A 19806-nucleotide genomic window follows, 5' to 3' on the forward strand; every position below is an offset into this window, starting at 1 on the left:
ATACACACTGGAAGTACACAATGTCGTACACTGAATACACACTTGGAGTACACAATGTGGTACACTGAATGCACACTGGGAGTACACAATGTGTTACACTGAATACACCCTGGGAGTACACAATGTGGTACTCTGAATACACAGTGGAGTACGTAATTGTAGCACACTGAATAAACACTGGGAGTACACAATTGGAGTACACTGAATACGGGGATCCCATTCTGTTTCCCATGGTGGGGGAGTCTAGTACAAGAGGGCATGATTTAAGGATTGAAGGGCGCCCATTCAGAACAGAGATGCGAAGAAATTTTTTTAGCCAGAGGGTGGTGAATCTGTGGAATTTTTTGCCACGGGCAGCAGTGGAGGCCAAGTCATTGGGCATATTTAAGGTAGAGATTGATAGGTATCTGAGTAGCCAGGGCATCAAAGGTTATGGTGAGAAGGCGGGGCAGTAGGAATAAATGGGAGAATGGATCAGCTCATGATAAAATGCTGGAGCAGACTCGAAGGGCCGAATGGCCGATTTCTGCTCCTTTGTCTTATGGTCACACTGAGAGTATACAATGTGGTACACTGAATGCACACTGGAAGTACACAATGTCATACACTGAATGCACATTGGGAGTACACAATGTGGTACACTGAATGCACACTGGGAGTACACAATGTCATACACTGAATGCACATTGGGAGTACACAATGTGGTACACTGAATGCACACTGGAAGTACACATTTGGGGTAAACTGAATACACTGAGTGTATACTCCCTCCCTCCACTGCTGGTCTACCAGGGCTGTTAGGTGTAGTATCTACAAATGTTTGTATTACTAACCAGCCTGCTCTGCCAGCCTCTCCAAGCCACTGTCCTTCCCCACCTCTGGCAGCAGATGTGTGGAATATAAGTTTCGGGTTCACCTTTTAGGTTGAGCATCATCATAATCCAGCAGGGATTTGCTTCACCAGAATGCTCTCACCACTAGCCTCCCAAGAATAATTATAGACGAGGAATAGTTGACGGCCCTGCACTAATTATAAACGATAAATGATTGTGTCTCTCACCTTTCCCTGACACATCTCATTTTTCCTTAAATGGCACAATGGCCATTGTGATTCCACTGTGGCTTGAGCTGAGCAGAGATGCCCCATTCTCTGTACACATCAGTGCACCTACCTGTTTGTTCCTCTCTGCGCTTTGCCTGCTCCTGCTCCTCTTCACCAGGTTCCTTAGGATCTGAGCCTGGGTTTGGGCTGAAGTGGTCTGGGTACTCATCAGCATGGTGCCAAACTTCACCTCCTTGTTTTCACGACTGAACAGGGCGGCTGCCTGAGTAATGTGCTTCTTAGCCAAATCCACACGTGTACCACTGCAAACTGAGACAGTTCAACAAGATGAAAGAAACTCCATTAAAAATGTACGCAGTCTCTGAGGGTGATAAATCCAGTGACTAAACAAGCAATCTCCTGGAGGAGCTCATTTTGTCGTACAACATCTGTGGAGGAAAGAAATTGTTGAAATTTCGGGTCTAAAGCCTTGCATCAGGACTGAGAGTAGAGAGGGGAATGTGGACAAACATCTCACCTCTCCACTCCCACTCTCAGTCCGGTTGCAGGGTTTTGACCTGAAACACTGACAATTCTCCCACAGATGCTGCTTACCCTGTTGAGTTCCTCCAGTAGATCCTGTGTTGCTCCAGATCCCAGCATCTGCAGTTATTTGTGTCTCCATTAGTAAGGAGTTATTTATTCAAATGGAAATGAAGAAATACATTACTGTCAGAGGATCATTAATCTTTACAAGTATCCTTTCCAATGGGCCATACATATTCAAGGTCAATAGACACTGAGATTTGGTGTTCAGTGAAGAGGCAGGAAGTGAAACGAACACCATGGCCTTATTGATAGGAGGAAGAGGCATAAGGAATCCATTCCTACTCTTTAGAGTTCTGAAGAATGAGGGGTGACCTTATTCAAATATATTAGATCCTAAAGGGGCTTGAAAGGATAGATGTCGTGATGTTTCCACTAGTGGGAGACAATCAAGTAGGGCTCGTGGTTACAAAATATGGGGCTAGGCATTAAAAACTGAGGTGTGCCAACATTACTTTTCCTGGAGGGTAGGAGTTAATTGGAGATAGATAATGTTTAAAAGATTGAAGAATTGAGAGTTCTATGAAATTGGCACAGGAGTTGAGGCCTAAAGTAGATCATCCACAATGGAAGGCCATCTTAAGAGACCTGATGGCACAGTGCTATGTTCTAATGCACTGTCATCCAACAGATGATGTTCTGTGTAGTCCACAAAGTCAGCAATCTGCTGTCTGAGAACCACAAGGCCCAAAGGTATGGTGAGGGAAGATTTTTATCAGCAGGTCAGGGCTTCGTGTGTCATACATAGTTCAGAAAAAATGTCCTGATGCTGCAGATTGGCCAGGAGGCCAAGGCTTCTCCTCATCTGAAATAGTACCGGGAGATTTTTTTTATCCCCTTGAAAGAGCAGATGGTGGCAGCAATGAACTTTCCTACCAGCTTATCTCTACAATTACTGACACAGGACTCTGTTGTCTATTTCTCTTCATTCACGTGCAGGACCAAGCCAAGGTTATTTTTACTTCAGGCTTAGCCCACATCCTTTGAGCTCTACCCAATAGTGTACTAGGGATCATATACTTAATGCTATTGGTTCATCACTGAGCACATTAACATCAGCTCTGTCCACCATCTGTGGCCTTTTCTTGGAACATAGGAGACTGAGGGGTGACCTGATATAGGTATATAAGATCACAAGGGGAACAGAGGGGAATGTGGATGAAAGCACAATCTTTTTCCTAGGGAAGAGATTGCTAAAGATAAGAGGACATACTGAAGATTTAAAATCAGAGGTGAGAGATTTAAAAGAAAATTGGGGCAACTTATTTACATAAAGGGTGATGTGCATTTGGAATGAGCTGTCAGGAATAGTGGCTGAGATGGACATATTAGCAATATTCAACAGCTATCTAGATAAGTACATGGACAGTACAGGTTTAGGGAGCTATGGGCCATACACACTAGATGGAACTATTTCATTGGAGGCACAGTCAGCATGGACAAGTTGGGCTGAAGGGCCTGACGTATGACTATGGCTATAACTTTCAGTGTTAGTGCAGTATTGTATCTCAGAGTTATGTGCAGCTGGGGCTCTAGGTGGCTGTCTAGTCCACAGGTTCATCATGGAAGGTGGGAAACCTGATTTACCTTGCATCTTGATTTATCTTGGATTTACAGGAACAAAACCACATGGGGAAATAGCCAGTTGTCTCACTGAAGGTGCTTTGTTGACAGATTTTGTCCAGAATTTGTCTGAGCTTTCATGAAGACACAAGAGCATTACCGATGTCCCTTTCTTGTATACTGATTCAGGACCGGCCTGTCACCAAATTTACCCACAGTTCAATTCATTCAAAACCTTGAACTACTTGGAACCTAACACTCAGTGACACCCCCTCCCACCACCCACTTTCTCCATTGAGAAGTGTCCTTTAGTTTCCTTCACAGCTTCTGCCTCAGAGACCAATTAGATGTGACTCAGTTCCTGAAATTCAATGACAACAAGCTGTCAGACAGGGGAATGTGGCCCTGATGTGTGAACTGGCATCCTTGGGAATGAATGAATTGTTTAAATGTCTTACTTAACTGGAGATAGTGGTTCATGTAGAGAACAGATCAGTCACTTTACACATTGTCTGTATCATTACAATGTCACAATGCAGATGGAAAGTATAATGTGAGCTCATCTGTATGGTTCCTTTCCAAGGTTGTGTAAGTGTTGTTACTCATAAGAACACAGGAAGTAGGAGGAAGAGTTGGACATCCACCCTTCTTCCCTGTACTCCATCAAAATCAGGCCTGATCTTGATGAAGGGAGTTGCACGGAGGAAAGCTAGGATGTCCAACTCAGCCCCCATGACTTTGATTATCTCAAACTCCTTCATGCATGGGAATCTACTGATCTTTGAGCTGAGTGACTGACAGCCCATAGTACATAATTTCAAAGGCCATGCATGTAGAAAAGGTGGTAAAGACGACAAATGGCATGCTTGACTTCATTGGTTAGTGCATTGAGTACAAGAGCCAGGAAGTCATGTTACAGCTGTTTAAAATTTAGGATAATTTTGGACATGTATTACAGGAAGGACAACTTTTAAAAATATATGGTGGTATGTATGTGGAATGAGCTGCAGAGGAAGCAGTTGAATCAGGTTCATGGACGATATTTTAAAGACAATGAACAGATACATGGATAGGATAGGTTTATTGGGCTATATGTTGGCAGATAGAACTAACCTGGAAGGGTCCAGCGTGGATGGGCCTAGCTTGGATGAACATCTTGATTGTGTGGGTCAGCTGGGCCAAAAGGCCTGGTTCTGAGTTGTATAATTCTATGACTCTGACCTGGTGTAATCTGCCTGTCATCTTTCACCCCTCCTCAGTCTGGCTCCTGTCTCACAACTCCCTGCTCTTTTCTTTGCACTGGTCATCTCCCCTCTCTATTCTCAGATTGATATAGGATTTCAAACTGAAATATTGAGTTCCTCTCCTCCCACAGATGCAACTTAATCCACTGAGACTTTCAAGATATCCCTGCATTTCTCCACTTTCAGTTTTGTCTAACCAACAGTTGTATACAAAAATTGAAAGATAACAGTCCTAAATCAGGACCTGAGTTATGGGTTAAAGTAACAGATGGCAGAGATGGAATGAGTGATGATGTTGGTAAAGGATTTAACATTACTCTACATGGTAACTTTGCCAGCAACACCTCAAGACATAACATTATTCACTTGATTCTTAAAGCAATTATTTGATAGCTCAGAAGTGATCAAAACACCCTAGTCTCCAGAACCTAGAAGCTCAGTGCAAATTGAAATGAGCTATCAAAATTACTGAGCTCTACACTCAGTGGCCACTTTATTAGGTATCTTCTGTACCTAATAAAGTGTCCACTGGGTGTGTGTTTGTGGTCTTCTTTTGCTGTAGCCCATCCATTTCAAGATTTGACATGTGCATTCATTGATCTCAGTAACAAGGTGTTTTTGCCCACAGAACCGCTCACATGATTTTTTTTTTGTTTTTCACACCATTCTCTGTAAACTCTATTGTAAAAATCCCAGGAAATTAGCAGTTTTTGAGATTCTCAAACCACTCTGACTTGTATTCCATGGTAAAGGTCATTCAGATCACATCTGAACCTCTTGACCATGTTTGCATGCTTTTATGTATTGAGTTGCTGCCATATGATTGGCTGATTAGGTTTTTGCATTAATGAGCTGGTGTACAGGTGTACCTAATAAACTGTGTAGCTGACAGAGCAATGCTCAGACTGAATGCTCGTTTAATTGCTGAAAAGTGTTTATGTGCAGTGCTATACACTAACATAATGATCGAGAGCTGGGCTAGGGTGGATGGTTATTGCAGAGCTTCAAGATAGTGCACAGAAAAGGGAATTACACTGTTAAATCACCTACTGAGGCCTCAGGAAATGACAGACCCTTTTACAATCAACTGAAACACTTCTCTGGTGTGCTTGCTGTTATAGTCTCTGGGCTTACCACACTGTGAATGGGTGCAGTGAATGCATAAATCAAAGTATTGAGTACAGGAGATGGGATGTTATGTTGAAGTTGTATAAAGCATTGGTGAGGCCTAATTTGGAGGATTGTATGCAGTTGTGGTCACTTACCTATGGGAAAGATGTAAGTAAGGTTGAAAGAGTACATAGAAAATTTACAAAGCTGTTACTGGATCTGGAGGACCTGAGTTACAAGGGAAGATTAAATAAGTTAAGACTTTATTCCTTGGAATGCCAAAGACTGGGAGGAGATTTGATAGGGGTATCCAATATTATGAGGGATATAGATAGGGTATATACAAGCAGTCTTCTTTCACTGAGGTTGAGTGGAACTACAACTAGAGGTCATGGGTTAAGGGTGAAAGATGAAAAGGTTAAGGGATAACTTTTTTACCGAAAGAGTCCTGAGAGTGGAATGAGCTGCCAGCGTAAGTGGTGCATGCAAGATCGACTTCAACATTTAAGAGAAGTTTGGATAGGTACATGGATGGTAGAGGTATGGAGAGCTATGGCCCTGGTGCAGATCAATGGGAGTAGGCAGTCCAAATGATTTGGCACAGTCTGAATGGAACAAGGGCCTGTTTCTGTGCTGTACTTTTCTTGACTCTATTAAGGATAATAGGGTTTGAAAAATCAGGATATAATATCAGGTGGGAATGAGGGAACGATGTAGGAGATAAAAAATTGGGTCATTGAGTGTTCATTCATTAAACACTGCAACTTGTTTCAGACAGCAAAGTGAACTTTTCAGAATATTTACCATAAATTGTGATCAACATCCCAGGATGTATGCTCAGTTTGAAAATAACTCGAGTAAGAGTGGACAGACTCTAGTTTTCTCAAGACTGAAAGCAAAGGGACTTAATCACAGGCTTTTGAGATTGTTCATCTGGATATAGAAATTATGTATTCTTGAGGCAAAACTTAATCCATCCATCTCACAAGGAGTGGCTAAAGCTATAAAAGATTGATGTTTTAAAGACAAGGAGTTCTGCAGCAACTTCTCTGGCCAGTAATGAGAATGCCCAACTTTCCCATGACAGCCAGGAGCCCATCTAAACTAATCCTATTTGTTTGTGTTTTGCCCATATCCTATTAAAGTTTTCCTATCAGTATAGACTGATATAGTTAAATAGCATGGAAACAGGCCCATTGATTCCACTGGAACACCAAAGAAAATGAGGAATGAATTCCAACAGAAGAGACAGCAGATGCTGGAATCTGGAGCAATAAACAACTAGCTGGAAGAACTCAGTGGGTCGGAGGCATCTGTGGGAGGAAAGGAATCATTGATGTTTTGGGTCAAAACCCTGTTCTGACACAGTTTCTTTATTTTCCATTCTTTTTCTTTTCTTTCCTTTCTTTATTTTTTTTTTAATCATCCCCACAGATATTGCTTGACCTCATAGTGTGCTGCCAGGGAATTGTTTTTGGACCATTAATTCATCAGATAAGCTTAATAATACTAAAGGTATGCATTTTCAAGAATTAAAAATTCTGAGAGACAATGTTCCAATGTCGTAGAGTCATACAGCACAGAAACAGGATCATCAGCCCAATTTGTCCATGCTGACCAAATGCCCAACCAAGCTAGTCCTGTAACTTTCTAAAACTTTCCTATCCATTTACTTGGCTAATTGTCCTTTATAAGTTGTAATTGTACCTGTCTCAAACAGTTCTTCTGGCAGCTCATTCCATATACTGATCACACTATGTGCAAAGAAGTTGGCCCTCAAGTTTTATTAAATCTTGCTCTTCTCATCTTAAACCTACTCCCTCTAATTTTTGATTCCCCAACTCTGAGAGAAAGACTGAATGTGTTCACCCTAACTATGCACCTCATAATTTTATACACCACTATTACCATTCAGCCTCCTACATTCCTTTATTTTGAAACCTCTGAAATTTCTACTCCAAAAGCTGAAGAAGCTCTGTCGTTGATTGACAGGTATCCCCTGACTAAGGTAATGAAAGGAAGATGGGGGCAATGCAGGAAAATGGCATGAAGGTGATCTGGATAAACGGGGAGCAGGTTCGAGGGGGCGAGAGTATTTCTCATATGTGAGGGACAAGAGATTGCAGATGCTGGAATCTGGAGTAACAGTTACAAACAGTCTGCTAGAGGAACTCAATAAATCAAGCAGCTTCTGTAGGGGAGTAGGACTGTTGATATTTCAGGTCGTAAACCTATATGAGGACTATGAGCGGAGAGGTGAAATAGCTGGGATAAAGTGGTGATGCAGGAGTTTATTGAGTTGGCAAGTTGTGCCAGGAGGAACATTGAACACTGAGCAACATAGCACAGGAAGAGATAATGATGCTGGGGTTTGACCCAAACATCTACAACTTCTTTCCTCCAATGGATGCTGCTTGACCCTGCAGAGCTCCTCCCACAGTATTGTTTATTGCACGTGCTCCTATTTCTCATCTTAAGTTCAATAATTCCAAAAGTCATGGATCTTTAATTGAAGCATCAAGGAGAAACTATTCCATCATTGATAACTGGAGCAACAACACACACAAAATGCTGGTGGAACACAGCAGGCTAGGCAGCATCTATAGGGAGAAGCGCTGTTGACATTTTGGGCCGAGACCCTTCGTCAGGGCAGGGTCTGAAACGTCGACAGCGCTTCTCCCTGTAGATGCTGCCTGGCCTGCTGTGTTCCACCAGCATTTTGTGTGTGTTGTTGTTAACAAAATTATGTCATTATCTCAGGAAATCAGATTCGATGGATGTAACCAAGTTTTACTGAACAATACTGGGAGAGACAGGAGTACTTTGGATTGTATGGCTATTTCAAAGAACTGGCACAGGCACAATGGAGTGAATGGTTTTCATCAGGTCTGCCAGTGACTACTGCTAGATCTACGTAACAAATGGCCAGCCATCACTGTTATTTGACAGGCTGTCACAGTTGTCCAGGACTACTCCTGACCCTTGAGAGTGAGTGAAGCTGTGAGAATCAGCTCCTGGTCTATTGGCCTTGGTGCAACAACAGTTAGTATTTCTACAGGCATTCTGCTCCCTGCCATCCAGATCTGTAGTGATTTATGTTATGGATTTGTCCCATTGGCCTCCAATGAAACATCTTATCCTTCTTTCAATTCTCATAATTCTCTTTACTCCATGGCTGGGACCTGAGATGTTTAAGTGAAGTGATGCCTTTTGAATTGCTCAGCAGAAACCTATGTTGCCCTGCACCACTATGCTACCCTGCAATGCCAGAGATAATGATTTGGATTAAAATGGCTTCAGCTACCAAGTGATAAAGAGGAACATTTGGCAGCACAACACAGGTGAAGAGCAGTCCATACTATTTCATCAGTTGACATTTACAACTTGTTGCAAACTCTTGTTGAAGGATTATGGAAAACAAAACAATCAAGATCAGTACAATTCACGGCCGACCTGCTGATGGAGGGTGAGATAGACAGAGGGAACCACGAGTCAGTGAAACTACTTGGTAATAACGACAGTTACAGTTTGTTTCCTTGATCACCCACTACACTTGTACTTCCATGGAAGGCTCATACCTCCATCAATGCAGGCAGTACCCTTGTCTATTTTCCTGCTGAAGCCCTCAAACATCTGGGTGAGGCCAGACACCAGGCTGTGGAATGAAGCATACAGAGAACAGTCATTTCTAAACCTGACCTTCTCCCTCCCTGTAAATATGAAAAGGAAAACACAGAAATCAAAAGTAATTTGCATTCCTTTAGAGCATACAGGAATGGAAGAAAATAGGAGCAGCAGTAGGCCACTCAGCTGTTCGAGCCTGTCCTATCATTCAATATGATCATGGCTGATCTATGTTGGAACCTACTTGTCCTTTGTACCAGTTTCTCATGCCCCTCAATTCCTTGACCTTTCAAATACTTATCTAACACATAGAATCATAGGGTTGGAAGGTGTTGTACAATAGATAGAGCTAAGTAACTTCAAGGGTAAAAAAAAGGGATGTGTATACAGAAGCCCCAAGCAGTATTAAAGATATGGCCTACAAATTACAATGGGAGATAGAAAGTGCTTGCCAAAAGTCAAGCGGGATTTCAATATGCAGGTAGATGGGAAAATCAGGTTGATGCTGGATTACAAGAGGGGGAATTTCTAGAGTGCCTACCAGATGGCTTTTTAGAGCAGTTCATGGTTGAGCCCACTAGGGGATCAGCTATTCTGGATTGGGTGTTGTGCAATGAACCAAAATTGATTAGAGAGCTTAAGGTAAAAGAACCATTAGAGGCAAGTGATCATAATATGATCAAATTCACCCTGAAATTTGAGAAGGATAAGCTAAAGACAGATGTATCAGTAGGAGAGGGAATTATAGAGGCATGAAAGAGGAGTTGGTTCTTGGGAAACTGAAAGGTCTGATGGTAGGTAAGTCACCTGGAACAATGGTGCATACCCCAAAATGCTAAAAGAGTTGGCTGAAGGGATCATGGAGGCATTAGTTATGATTTTTCAAGAATCACTAGATTCTGAAATGGTTCTGGAGGACTAGAAAATTGCAGATGTCACTCCATTCTTCAAGAAGGGGGAGAAGCAGAAGAAAGGAAACTATAGACCAGCTAGTTTGACCTCAGTTGTTGGGAAGATGTTGGAGTCGATCATTAAAGAGAAGGTCTCAGAGTCCTTAGAGTCACATGATAAAATAGGCCGTAGTCAGCATAGTTTCCTCAAGGGAAAATCTTGCCTGACAAATTGTTGGAATTCTTTAAAGAAATATTAAGCAGGATAGACAAAGGAGAATAGGTTGATGTTGTATACTTCGATTTTAGGGCCTTTGACAAGGTGACACTCATGAGGCTGCTTAACAAGCTACGAGCCCATGGTATCACAGGAAAAATGCTAGCAGGGATAAAGCAGTGGCTGATTTGCAGGAGCCAAATGGTGCGAATAAAGGGAGACTTTTCTGGCTGGCTGCAAGTGACATGTGGTGCACTACAGGGGCCTGTGTTAGGACCAATTCTTTTTACATCATAAGTCAATGATTTGGATGAAGGAATTGATGGCTTTGTTGCAAGGTTTGCAGATGATATGAAGGTAGGTGGAGCAGCAGGTAGTTTTGAGGAAGTAGAGAGGCTACAGAAGGACTTAGATGGATAGGAGAATGGACAAAGAAATGGCAGATGGAATACAGTGTCGGGAAGTGTATGGTCATGCAATTTGGTAGAGGGAATGAAAGGATTGACTATTTTCTAAATGAAGAGAAAATACAAAAAACTGAGTTGCAAAGGGACTTGGGAGTCCTTATGCAGGATTCCCTAAAGATTAATTTGCAGGTTGAGCCTGTGGTGAGGAAGGCAAATGCAATGTTAACGTTCATTTCCAGAGGACTAGAATATAAAAGCAAAGACGTAACGTTGAGACTTTATAAAGCATTGGTGAGGCCTCGCTTGGAGTATTGTGAGCGGTTTTACGAGGCAAGGCCTTTTTTTAAAAGAGAATGGTAGGTGCCTGGAACTGCCAGAGGAGGCGGTAGAAGGAGATACAATAGCAACATATAAGACTTTTGATCAGCACTGAATAGACAGGGAATGGAGGGATATGTATCATTTGCAGGCAGGTATGCAGCTTAAACTGGCATCATGGTTGGCAAGTGCATCAAAGGCTGGAGGGCTTGATACTGTGCAGTATTGTTGTATATTTAAGATTCTTTACCATGTTGAAGAAATCTATCAGCAGTTTTTGTAATAACAATTTGATTAAATTCAGTGGTGAATTACGTTGCCAGAAACTGACCCATAGATCAATCAGCTCACCTATTTCCTCTTTCTAACCATGGAAATATTCACCTTTCATGTTTCATCTCATTGTATAGGAAGACATTGCCCAGGATAGTCTCTGACTGGATCAACGAGCCTTTTGATTTCTCAAGAGTTGAAAGCATTTCCCGAATAAGTGCAGATTTTCCATTGCCTGATTCACCTGGAGAAAGTAAGGACAAAGCTGAGGTCAAGCTTCAGTAATGCTCCACCCATTTTACCAATCAGTACACAGGCACCTCAACGTCCAGTGTGGTGGGCAGAGAGTGCAATCTTCATCTGTGTGACTGTTCACCTAATGATTTTACATTGTTGGGGCATAGGGATCATTGGCATGGTCAGGATTTATTAACCCTCCACAAATTGCTTGGTCCTCCATCAAGGTAGTTAACCAGTCAACCACATTGCTGTGAGTCTGTCTTCACATTGTGGTTAGACTTGGTAGGATAGTGAATCCTTGTCCCTCCACTATAGCAATGAACCAGCGGGGTTTGTAATGTTAATCTTAGTGTTTCACAATCACCATTATTGATATCAATTCTGAATCACTGAGTTCTTGAATTTTCTCAGCCATCATGGTAGTATTGACACTCATGTCTTCCAGTTACTAGCTGCATCTCTGGAAAGTAACTGCTAAATTATGATTTTGCTATGGCGAAGGGAGAGATGTTGAGTGGAATTGTTCAGTTTGATAATAACTAAAATCCTGCCCTCTTTAGAGAGAGGTAGATAATGTCACAGGATTCACAATGACACGCTATTGGTTTATTTGTAGGTGTGGGAACTGAAGAGATGGCATGGCCAACGTGACAAGTTAAGGCTACAGTCTTGGGTAGATTTATTCAAAGGTGGCTTGGAGTTTGTGCATTGGTGCTGGTCAGGCTGCTGGGATCTATCCATCTGAACGCTCAAATTTGTTGATTGTTCCTTATTCCTCAACGTGTCAAATCAAGCCAAGTCAAGTCACTTTTTATTGTCATTTTGACCATAACTGCTGGTACAGTACACAGTAAAAACGAGACAACGTTTTTCAGTACCATGGTGCTGCATGAAACAGTACAAAAGCTACACTGAACTACGTGAAAACAACACAGAAAAAAAAGAAACTACACTAGACTACAGACCTACCCAGGACTGCATAAAGTGCAAAAAACAGTGCAGGCACTACAATAAATAATAAACAAGACAATAGGCACAGTAGAGGGCAGTAAGTTGGTGTCAGTCCAGTCTCTAGGTATTGAGGAGTCTTGATAGCTTGGGGGAAGAAACTGTTACATTGTCTGGTCGTGAGAGCCCAAATGCTATATAAGCAATTTCTAAAATACAATTTCTACCTGGCACCTAGGCAGTTTTCATTGTTGTGGCTCAGCACACTCTACTGTTTACCCACCACCACACCCTTCAGGGAGTAAGAAATTTTCATTTTCATTAAAGTACATTTTATTCATGATATAAACACTGAATACAAATGGTCACGTCTTTCTCTAACATCATGTACCTTCAATTCAATACATTCTCTGACAATGCTTCAATCCCAATTATATTTCCTTCTTAAATAATGTACCCATGAAGTGTTAGAGAGGTTGTTACAAAGGACACAAAGGACCATCCCCTGTGACAGAAGTGTTGAGACTAACGGGGATCTGGCACGGAAGAGGAGATCAAGCCAGTGTGGATCAGCCACAGAGTCATAGATCCAAAGATGACAGAATTATATGGTATGGAGATAGGGAGAAAGTTTAAAGAAGATTTACAAAGTAAGTTTTTTTCTACACAGGGAATGCTAGGTGCTTGCAACAAATTCCCTGGGGAAGTTGTAGAAGCAAATTTGATAGTAATGTTTGAAAGGTACTTGAGCAGGCATGTGAACAGGCAGGAATTAGAGGGATATAGATCATGAGCAGGTAGATGAGATTGGCATCATGCTTGGTGCAGACACCATGGACCAAAGGGTCTATTCCTGTGCTGTACTGATCTGTAGGGGGTGATCACACAGCGTGTTTCACCAAATAGGTGACTTTCTAGGAACAGTTGATGTTTGTTCAGTTTGAGGCCTTGGAAACAGCCTGTGCAGCAGAGTCCAGTATTATGCAACTGCTCAAGGCAAATCTCATCAAGGACAGCTCTATCCCCTTCCTGACCTGTGCAATTGCACAGGCTTTGAGGAGGTCACACCACATCTTCCTTGAGGACAGTGTGCATGGCAGCATCATTGGAGCCTCCCTGCCCTCTATTGTGGACCTGTACTCTTCCAGGTTGAAGAAGAGGGCAGGGAACATCATAAAGGACTCCTTCCATCCTGCGCACAGACTGTTTGAACCGCTTCCATCTGGTAGGTGCTTTAGATCCCTCCAGACTAAGACTAATAGGCACTGGAGAAGTTTTTTCCCTACTGCGGTCACTTTGCTGAACAGTTAACTGCCGGTTAACTGTCGGCTAACTATTACTTGGATTGCACTACTTGTATGTATAATCTATATTTTCATTTATATTTATCATTATTATTGTTGTGAGCAGACAGACAACATCTGCAGGAAGTAAATTCCTTGTAAGTGCACAGGTACTTGGCGATTAAAGTCTGATTCTGATTCTGATAGGGGGTGAGTCTCTGACTACGGTTCAAGGATCTGACATTTTTGGGAGCAAGGTACTTTCTTACCCTGACCCTATCAAATCTCCTCCTTCCACTGACACCACTGCTGAGATCATTCTCAAACTCAGCTGATGTGTTTACAGTGGAACCTCTAGTGCCTCTGCCAGCATTTAAACATTTTATGCTAGAAAGCAGTTTTGCAGACAGTGGGTGCAGGTGTAACTATGTGACACTTCTCTCACCTGCTGTGTTGTCAATTTCATTACTGGGACAGGTCGTTGATCATTATGCAAATCCAGCAAGAGATGTTGAGTGTATAATGCTTGAGATAAGTGGCTTTCAGTGCTTGTCTAAACTGACATTTGCATACCATTTTGAATTCCCCATGCACCTTCTCAATTCTGTCGGATGCATAATTAGAAGCTCTATTTTGAGAAAGGACTGAGGTAAAGCATTATCGCAAGTTGCAGGGTGCAGGGAGAAGCAACTCCCCAAGGGCAGAGCATTAAGATACAGCCTTCAACTCCACTTTGGCATAGATCAATGTAGTTTCAAAATCAGGTACAAAGGACCAAAGTATAGGACAGCACAAAGGAGCAGTGGGCAGAGACAGGGAGGAAAATATTGGTACATGTGACAATAATAAACCAATTTACCAGCTTAGATGGTCATCTTACTTGGCATTGACCAGCTGGGCCAAAATGCCTGTATCTGTGACCTTTGATGCAATGAACCCACAGACAGTGCTGCAGTTTCATTACCTCAAGGACTCAGCCTTTTACTTGCCTCTGTTCAGCCATCGGGTTTCCAGAGATTGGGGAATATTATCTACAAGGGGAGCAAATTTCCACCATGTCTGTGACCAGCAAGTCATGTCCCTGGCATAAATTAACCACCTGCTCTTGCTGTATATCAAAGTAAAATGGAAGGGTTCCGGTTCTGAGTGAGTTTGATGACAACAGACTCACCTTGCTGCAAACTGTTTAAGTCATTAGGTGATTATTCCTCATTGTTGTCTGTGTGTTTTCTCCAATATCTACAGCATCTTACCTTTGCCTTAGACATTTGTGTCCTCTTGAAAAGTTTTGTGAGGTTTCCAATCAAACAAAGCCATTGCACCACCTTCATTCACTAACCTCTAATTAAACTTAGAGGTCAAGGATACCGGTGATCACCCAAGTAAAGAATCAGTTGAAGTTTTCAGTCTTGGGATCCCAAACTTTTAAAGGACAGATTAAGTGGTTCCTTTGTTTCAGTGAGTGATGGGGAAGATAATTCTACTGGGCATTGCTACAGATTGATTAGAGTGATGAGCTGATCTAATCCAATGAAATTTGTTCAAGTCTGATTACATATACATCTGTGCAGTTGCTGCTGTAGGAACCTGCTAATTGTATTGCGAGTTGTAATCTTGGCAACTACTTATTTTGATCACACTACTTCAAATGAATTCACCAGTCAAAAGCATGAAAATGAAAATGTAAATTATGTATAAATACAGGAGCTTGATCGACCACTGGAGATTTACATCAACCAAAGCCAAAGAAAGAAATCTTCTATATATACAAGACCTTTCCCAACATTGCTGATGTTGTAAGGGGTTATTAAGCAAACCCTCACTAATTAGATTTCTGTGCTTTTTAGAAAGTACCGTTAATAAGCTTCTCCAATAAAAATGTCCTTTATAGTTGCCTAATCAGAAACTATTATGATTAAAATGAATATTAAATCTGACAAAAGGATACAAAGCATAGTCCGTTTCTCATTCTGCAGATGCACATGTTGTTGCCAGTCAGAGAGTTGACTTGTCTTGTAAACGGATGCTTAGAATGGAAGTCACAAGCAATACCCTCTGGTACATTGTCTGACTTAGTTTTGCAAGCCATCCACACGGATTATTTCTACAGATATAGATCAATGGAAGGGAAACCAACACCCACTCCATGGAAACACACACAAAATACCTGCGGAATTCAGCAGGTCAGGCAGCATCTATGAAAAATGAATAAGGTCGACATTTCAGTCCAAGACCCTTCATCAGAACTGGAGAGGAAGAGAAAGGAGCTTGAATAAGAAGTGTTGTGGCCTGTTACATCAACTATGTTATTAATAAAAACGCTGGAGATGGGAACTAAGTTTCATGGTTCTTTACTGGTAGAGTCTGAACTTGACACACACATACAGATCGATACACGCCTAATAGCGCATGCAACAATGTGTTACTACAACATAAAGTAGTCCCTTATTATAATGTACAAGAAGGTTGGGGGAGGGGGAGGGGACAAGCTAGAAGGTGATAGGTAAAGGCAGGCGGGTGGGGGAGGGGGATGAAGTAAGAAGCTGAGAGGATATAAGTGGAAAAATCAAAGGGCTGGACAAAAACGAATCTGATAGAGAATTCGATCATGCAAGAAAGGGAAGGAGGAAGGGCAACAGGGAGAGGTGATATGCAGCTGAGGAGAAGTAAGAGGCCAGAGTGTGGGAATGAAGAAGAGGGAAGGGGGATGGGAAAAATACTGGAAGTTGGAAAAGTCGATGTTCATGCTACCCAGTTGGCTCCTCTCCATGGACTCTGTTTGTAGTTCATGATGTCTCAGACAAGAAGGTAGCAGAGAAAAAAATCAAACTCAAGCACCTCAGACATTCTCTCTTCCCCTTCCTTCCATCACATAGAAGATACAAAAGCCTAAAAGCACGTACCCCTACACACAAGGATGGTGTCTATCCTGCTGTTAGAAGACTATTGAGCAGAACTCTTGACCCACAATCTACCTCGTTGTGGCCTTGCAACTTATTGTCTACTTGCATTTCACTTTTTCCATAACTGTATTGCATTGTTATTGCTTTTCCTCTATACTACCTCAGTACACTGATGTGACTGACTAAACGATCTGTATGGATGGCATGCAAAATAAAACTTTTCACTTTACCTTAGTACATGTGACAATAATAAACCAACTTAACTATTTCAATACACAAGAACATCATTGTGCATGGGTGCCTCTAGGTTAGTGGTCACCAACCAGAAGAAAGCGATCAACCAATCTTTAAGACTTTCCCAGTAGATCCCGAAAAGAAAAAAAGAAAAATGCTCACTGGGCAAAAAAGACCGGAAGCAAAATCCCGCAACCCAGAAACAACCTCTCCCCACAAACAGCTCTCCGCAGCGGGAGCCCCACTACATCACAATTATTCTAATTGGCATCAACCTATCTTTATAACGCTTACATTACAACACTTCTCTCCCTTTAAATTCCATCATTCCCCAAATGTGAAAGAACTGGGAAACAAAAAAACAGTGGTTTCATTAGCTTGTGTACCTCTGAAAGTTATAGTGTCTCAGTAACAGTTTACTAATACAAAACACCTGAAAAACGTGGCAGGTTCAACATTAAGTCTAACAAAGGAAACTGTCCTTTCAAATATTCAGACTGCCAGGAAGTTTGTGAGGGTGCTGTGCTGCAACAGATGAAAATTATTGAATCTAAGTACAAGAGCTGTCTTACTGACAGACACCCCACAGACTGTCTCAAGCTGGCCGTCTGTAGTTATGAACTAAATTTCAGGGAACTAGCAGAAAGTATTCAGCCCCAGTCATCACACTGAGTGCAACAGTTATTTTTTATTCATTTATTTTTTTGTGTTGAAATAAAATTAAATAATAAAACATAGAATTAAAGGTTTTGTAATGGGAGCATTATAAAAATAAGTAATACCAATTAAGATAATGGTAACATAGCAACACTCTCGCTACAGAAAGCCACCTGCAAAGAGAGACGGCTTCCGGGGCTGTGGGGCTCCATTTCTGGTCCTTTCTGCTTGGTGCACATGCGTGTGTTTAAATGATTTAGTAGGTCGATCTTGCCTTTCACTAATGGTGAGGTAGGGATCTTGGGCTTATAAAGGTTGGAGACCACTACTGTAGGTGATCTGGGTTACTTTCACATCACAAAGATGTGATTTGGTAGGTTAATTAGCCGCTGTTAATGAAGTAGAATCTGGGGAGAGTTAATAAGAAAGTGTGAAGAATAAAAAAAATGGGATTACTGTGAATGGGAGATTGACACAGTGGGATACTGTTCCTGTGCAGTATTTTGAAACACAACAAATTTGTAGAATAACTTGTATTATTCAGGTCATCCATTCCATTTTCCAGTTCAGTTTTGTTCAAAGAACTATAGATCAAGGACACTGACCATAAAATGAAGCGATATTGGAGAAGCTAATTAAAGTCTAGTGCTTTAATTTATTCTCTGGGTAATGGAAGATCAATCTTGGGCAATGTCCTGACCATGGGTTTACTCAGCATGGCTGGACAGCAGGTGGAAAAGTCAAATAGAGGCAGTGCCTAAGATACTTTCTCTAGTGAGAGAGTGAGTGGATTGATAGCAAGGGCTGATAGGTGAAAAAAAGAGAGGAGACATATGGTTTTGGGTTTGGAAGAGGAGGAGGAAAATCTGGTTGCAAGTCTACACGACACAACAGTGCTAAAGGGCAACCAAACTTGTAACTATTACATTTATACTTACAATATTTTGCAGATTGCCAAATGTACTTAATCAGAGTTATTAGGGGTTTGTGTTAAAGATTATGTAAACAGTGCATAGCATACAATTTCTTAAAATGGAGGCCAGTATCTAGTGGTGTGCCACAGGGGTCAGTGTAGCAACCCATGTTATTTGCTATTAATATAAATTATATGGATGTGAATGCATGGAGTTTACAGATAACATGAAAGTAGGAGATGTTATTGATAGTGAAGAAGGCTATTGTAGATTCCAGGGGGAATCTTGATTAGTTAGGGAAGTGGGCAGAGGAATGGCAAATGGTTTTCAAAACAGACAAGTGTGAAGTGATGTATTTTGGAAAGCCAAACCAGTAAAGGACTTATACAATGAATAGGAGGGGACTTGGGAAAACAAGTGTACAGTTTGTTAAAAACAGCAAAATAGGTACACAGGTGGTGAAAAAGGCATTTTGCATACTGGCTTTCATCAGTTATGGAACTGAGTATAGGAGTTACAACATTCAGTAGGTTTCAATGAGATCACACATATCCTTCTAAATTCCAGTGAGTACAGGCCCAAAGCTGCCAAACACTCATCATATGTTAACTCTTTCATTCCTGGAATCATTGTTATGAACCTCCTCTGGATTCTCTCCAATGACGACACATCCATTCTGAGAAAAGGGGCCAAAACTGTTGATGATGCTCCAAGTGCAGCCTAGCTACTGCCTTATAAAGTTTCAGCATTATCTCCTTGTTTTTATATTCTATTTCCCTTGAAATAAATTCCAACATTGCATTTGCCTTCTTTACCAAAGACTCCATCTGTAAATTAAACTCCAGGAGGAATGAGGAATTCTAAGATCCTTTGCACCTCTGATGTTTGAATTTTCTCCCTATTTAGATAACAGCACTTTTCTTCCTTTTACCATAATGTATTATCATACATTTCCGAACACTTTTTTGCCCAATCTTCCAATTTCTCTAAGACCTTCTGCAATCACATTGCTTCCTCAGCACTACCTACCCCTCCACCTATTTTTACCCCACAAATCGATTATCTAAAACATTGACAAACAACATGAAAAGTAGCAGTCCTTATACTGGCCACTAAGAAACATCACTAACAACTGGCAGCCAACCAGAAAAGACCCCCTTTATTTTCACTCACTGCCTCCTACCTGTCAGCCATTCCTCTATCCATGCCAGTATCTTTCCTGTAATGCCATGGGATTTTACCTTGTTAAGCAGCCTCATGTGTGGCACCTTATCAAATGCCTTCTGGAAATCCAAGTAAATGATATCCACTGCCTCTCCTTTGACCGCTCTGC

The 19806-nt window shown here is 41.5% G+C and overlaps 1 protein-coding gene across 1 annotated transcript in view; it reads right to left on the reverse strand.

Annotated features, from left to right (window-relative positions):
• LOC132401346 (dynein axonemal heavy chain 6-like) overlaps nt 1-19806 on the reverse strand; it is a 545526-nt gene that overhangs the window by 220130 nt on the left and 305590 nt on the right. The window contains exons 47-49 of the mRNA XM_059983475.1: nt 11406-11538; nt 9144-9220; nt 1173-1372 (exon numbers count right to left, since the gene is read on the reverse strand). Coding sequence (XP_059839458.1) covers nt 1173-1372; nt 9144-9220; nt 11406-11538 — 410 coding nt within the window. The remainder of the gene's footprint in view (nt 1-1172; nt 1373-9143; nt 9221-11405; nt 11539-19806) is intronic.

The sequence above is a fragment of the Hypanus sabinus genome, chromosome 10 (genome assembly GCF_030144855.1).
Source record: "Hypanus sabinus isolate sHypSab1 chromosome 10, sHypSab1.hap1, whole genome shotgun sequence".
Taxonomy (NCBI): domain Eukaryota; kingdom Metazoa; phylum Chordata; class Chondrichthyes; order Myliobatiformes; family Dasyatidae; genus Hypanus; species Hypanus sabinus.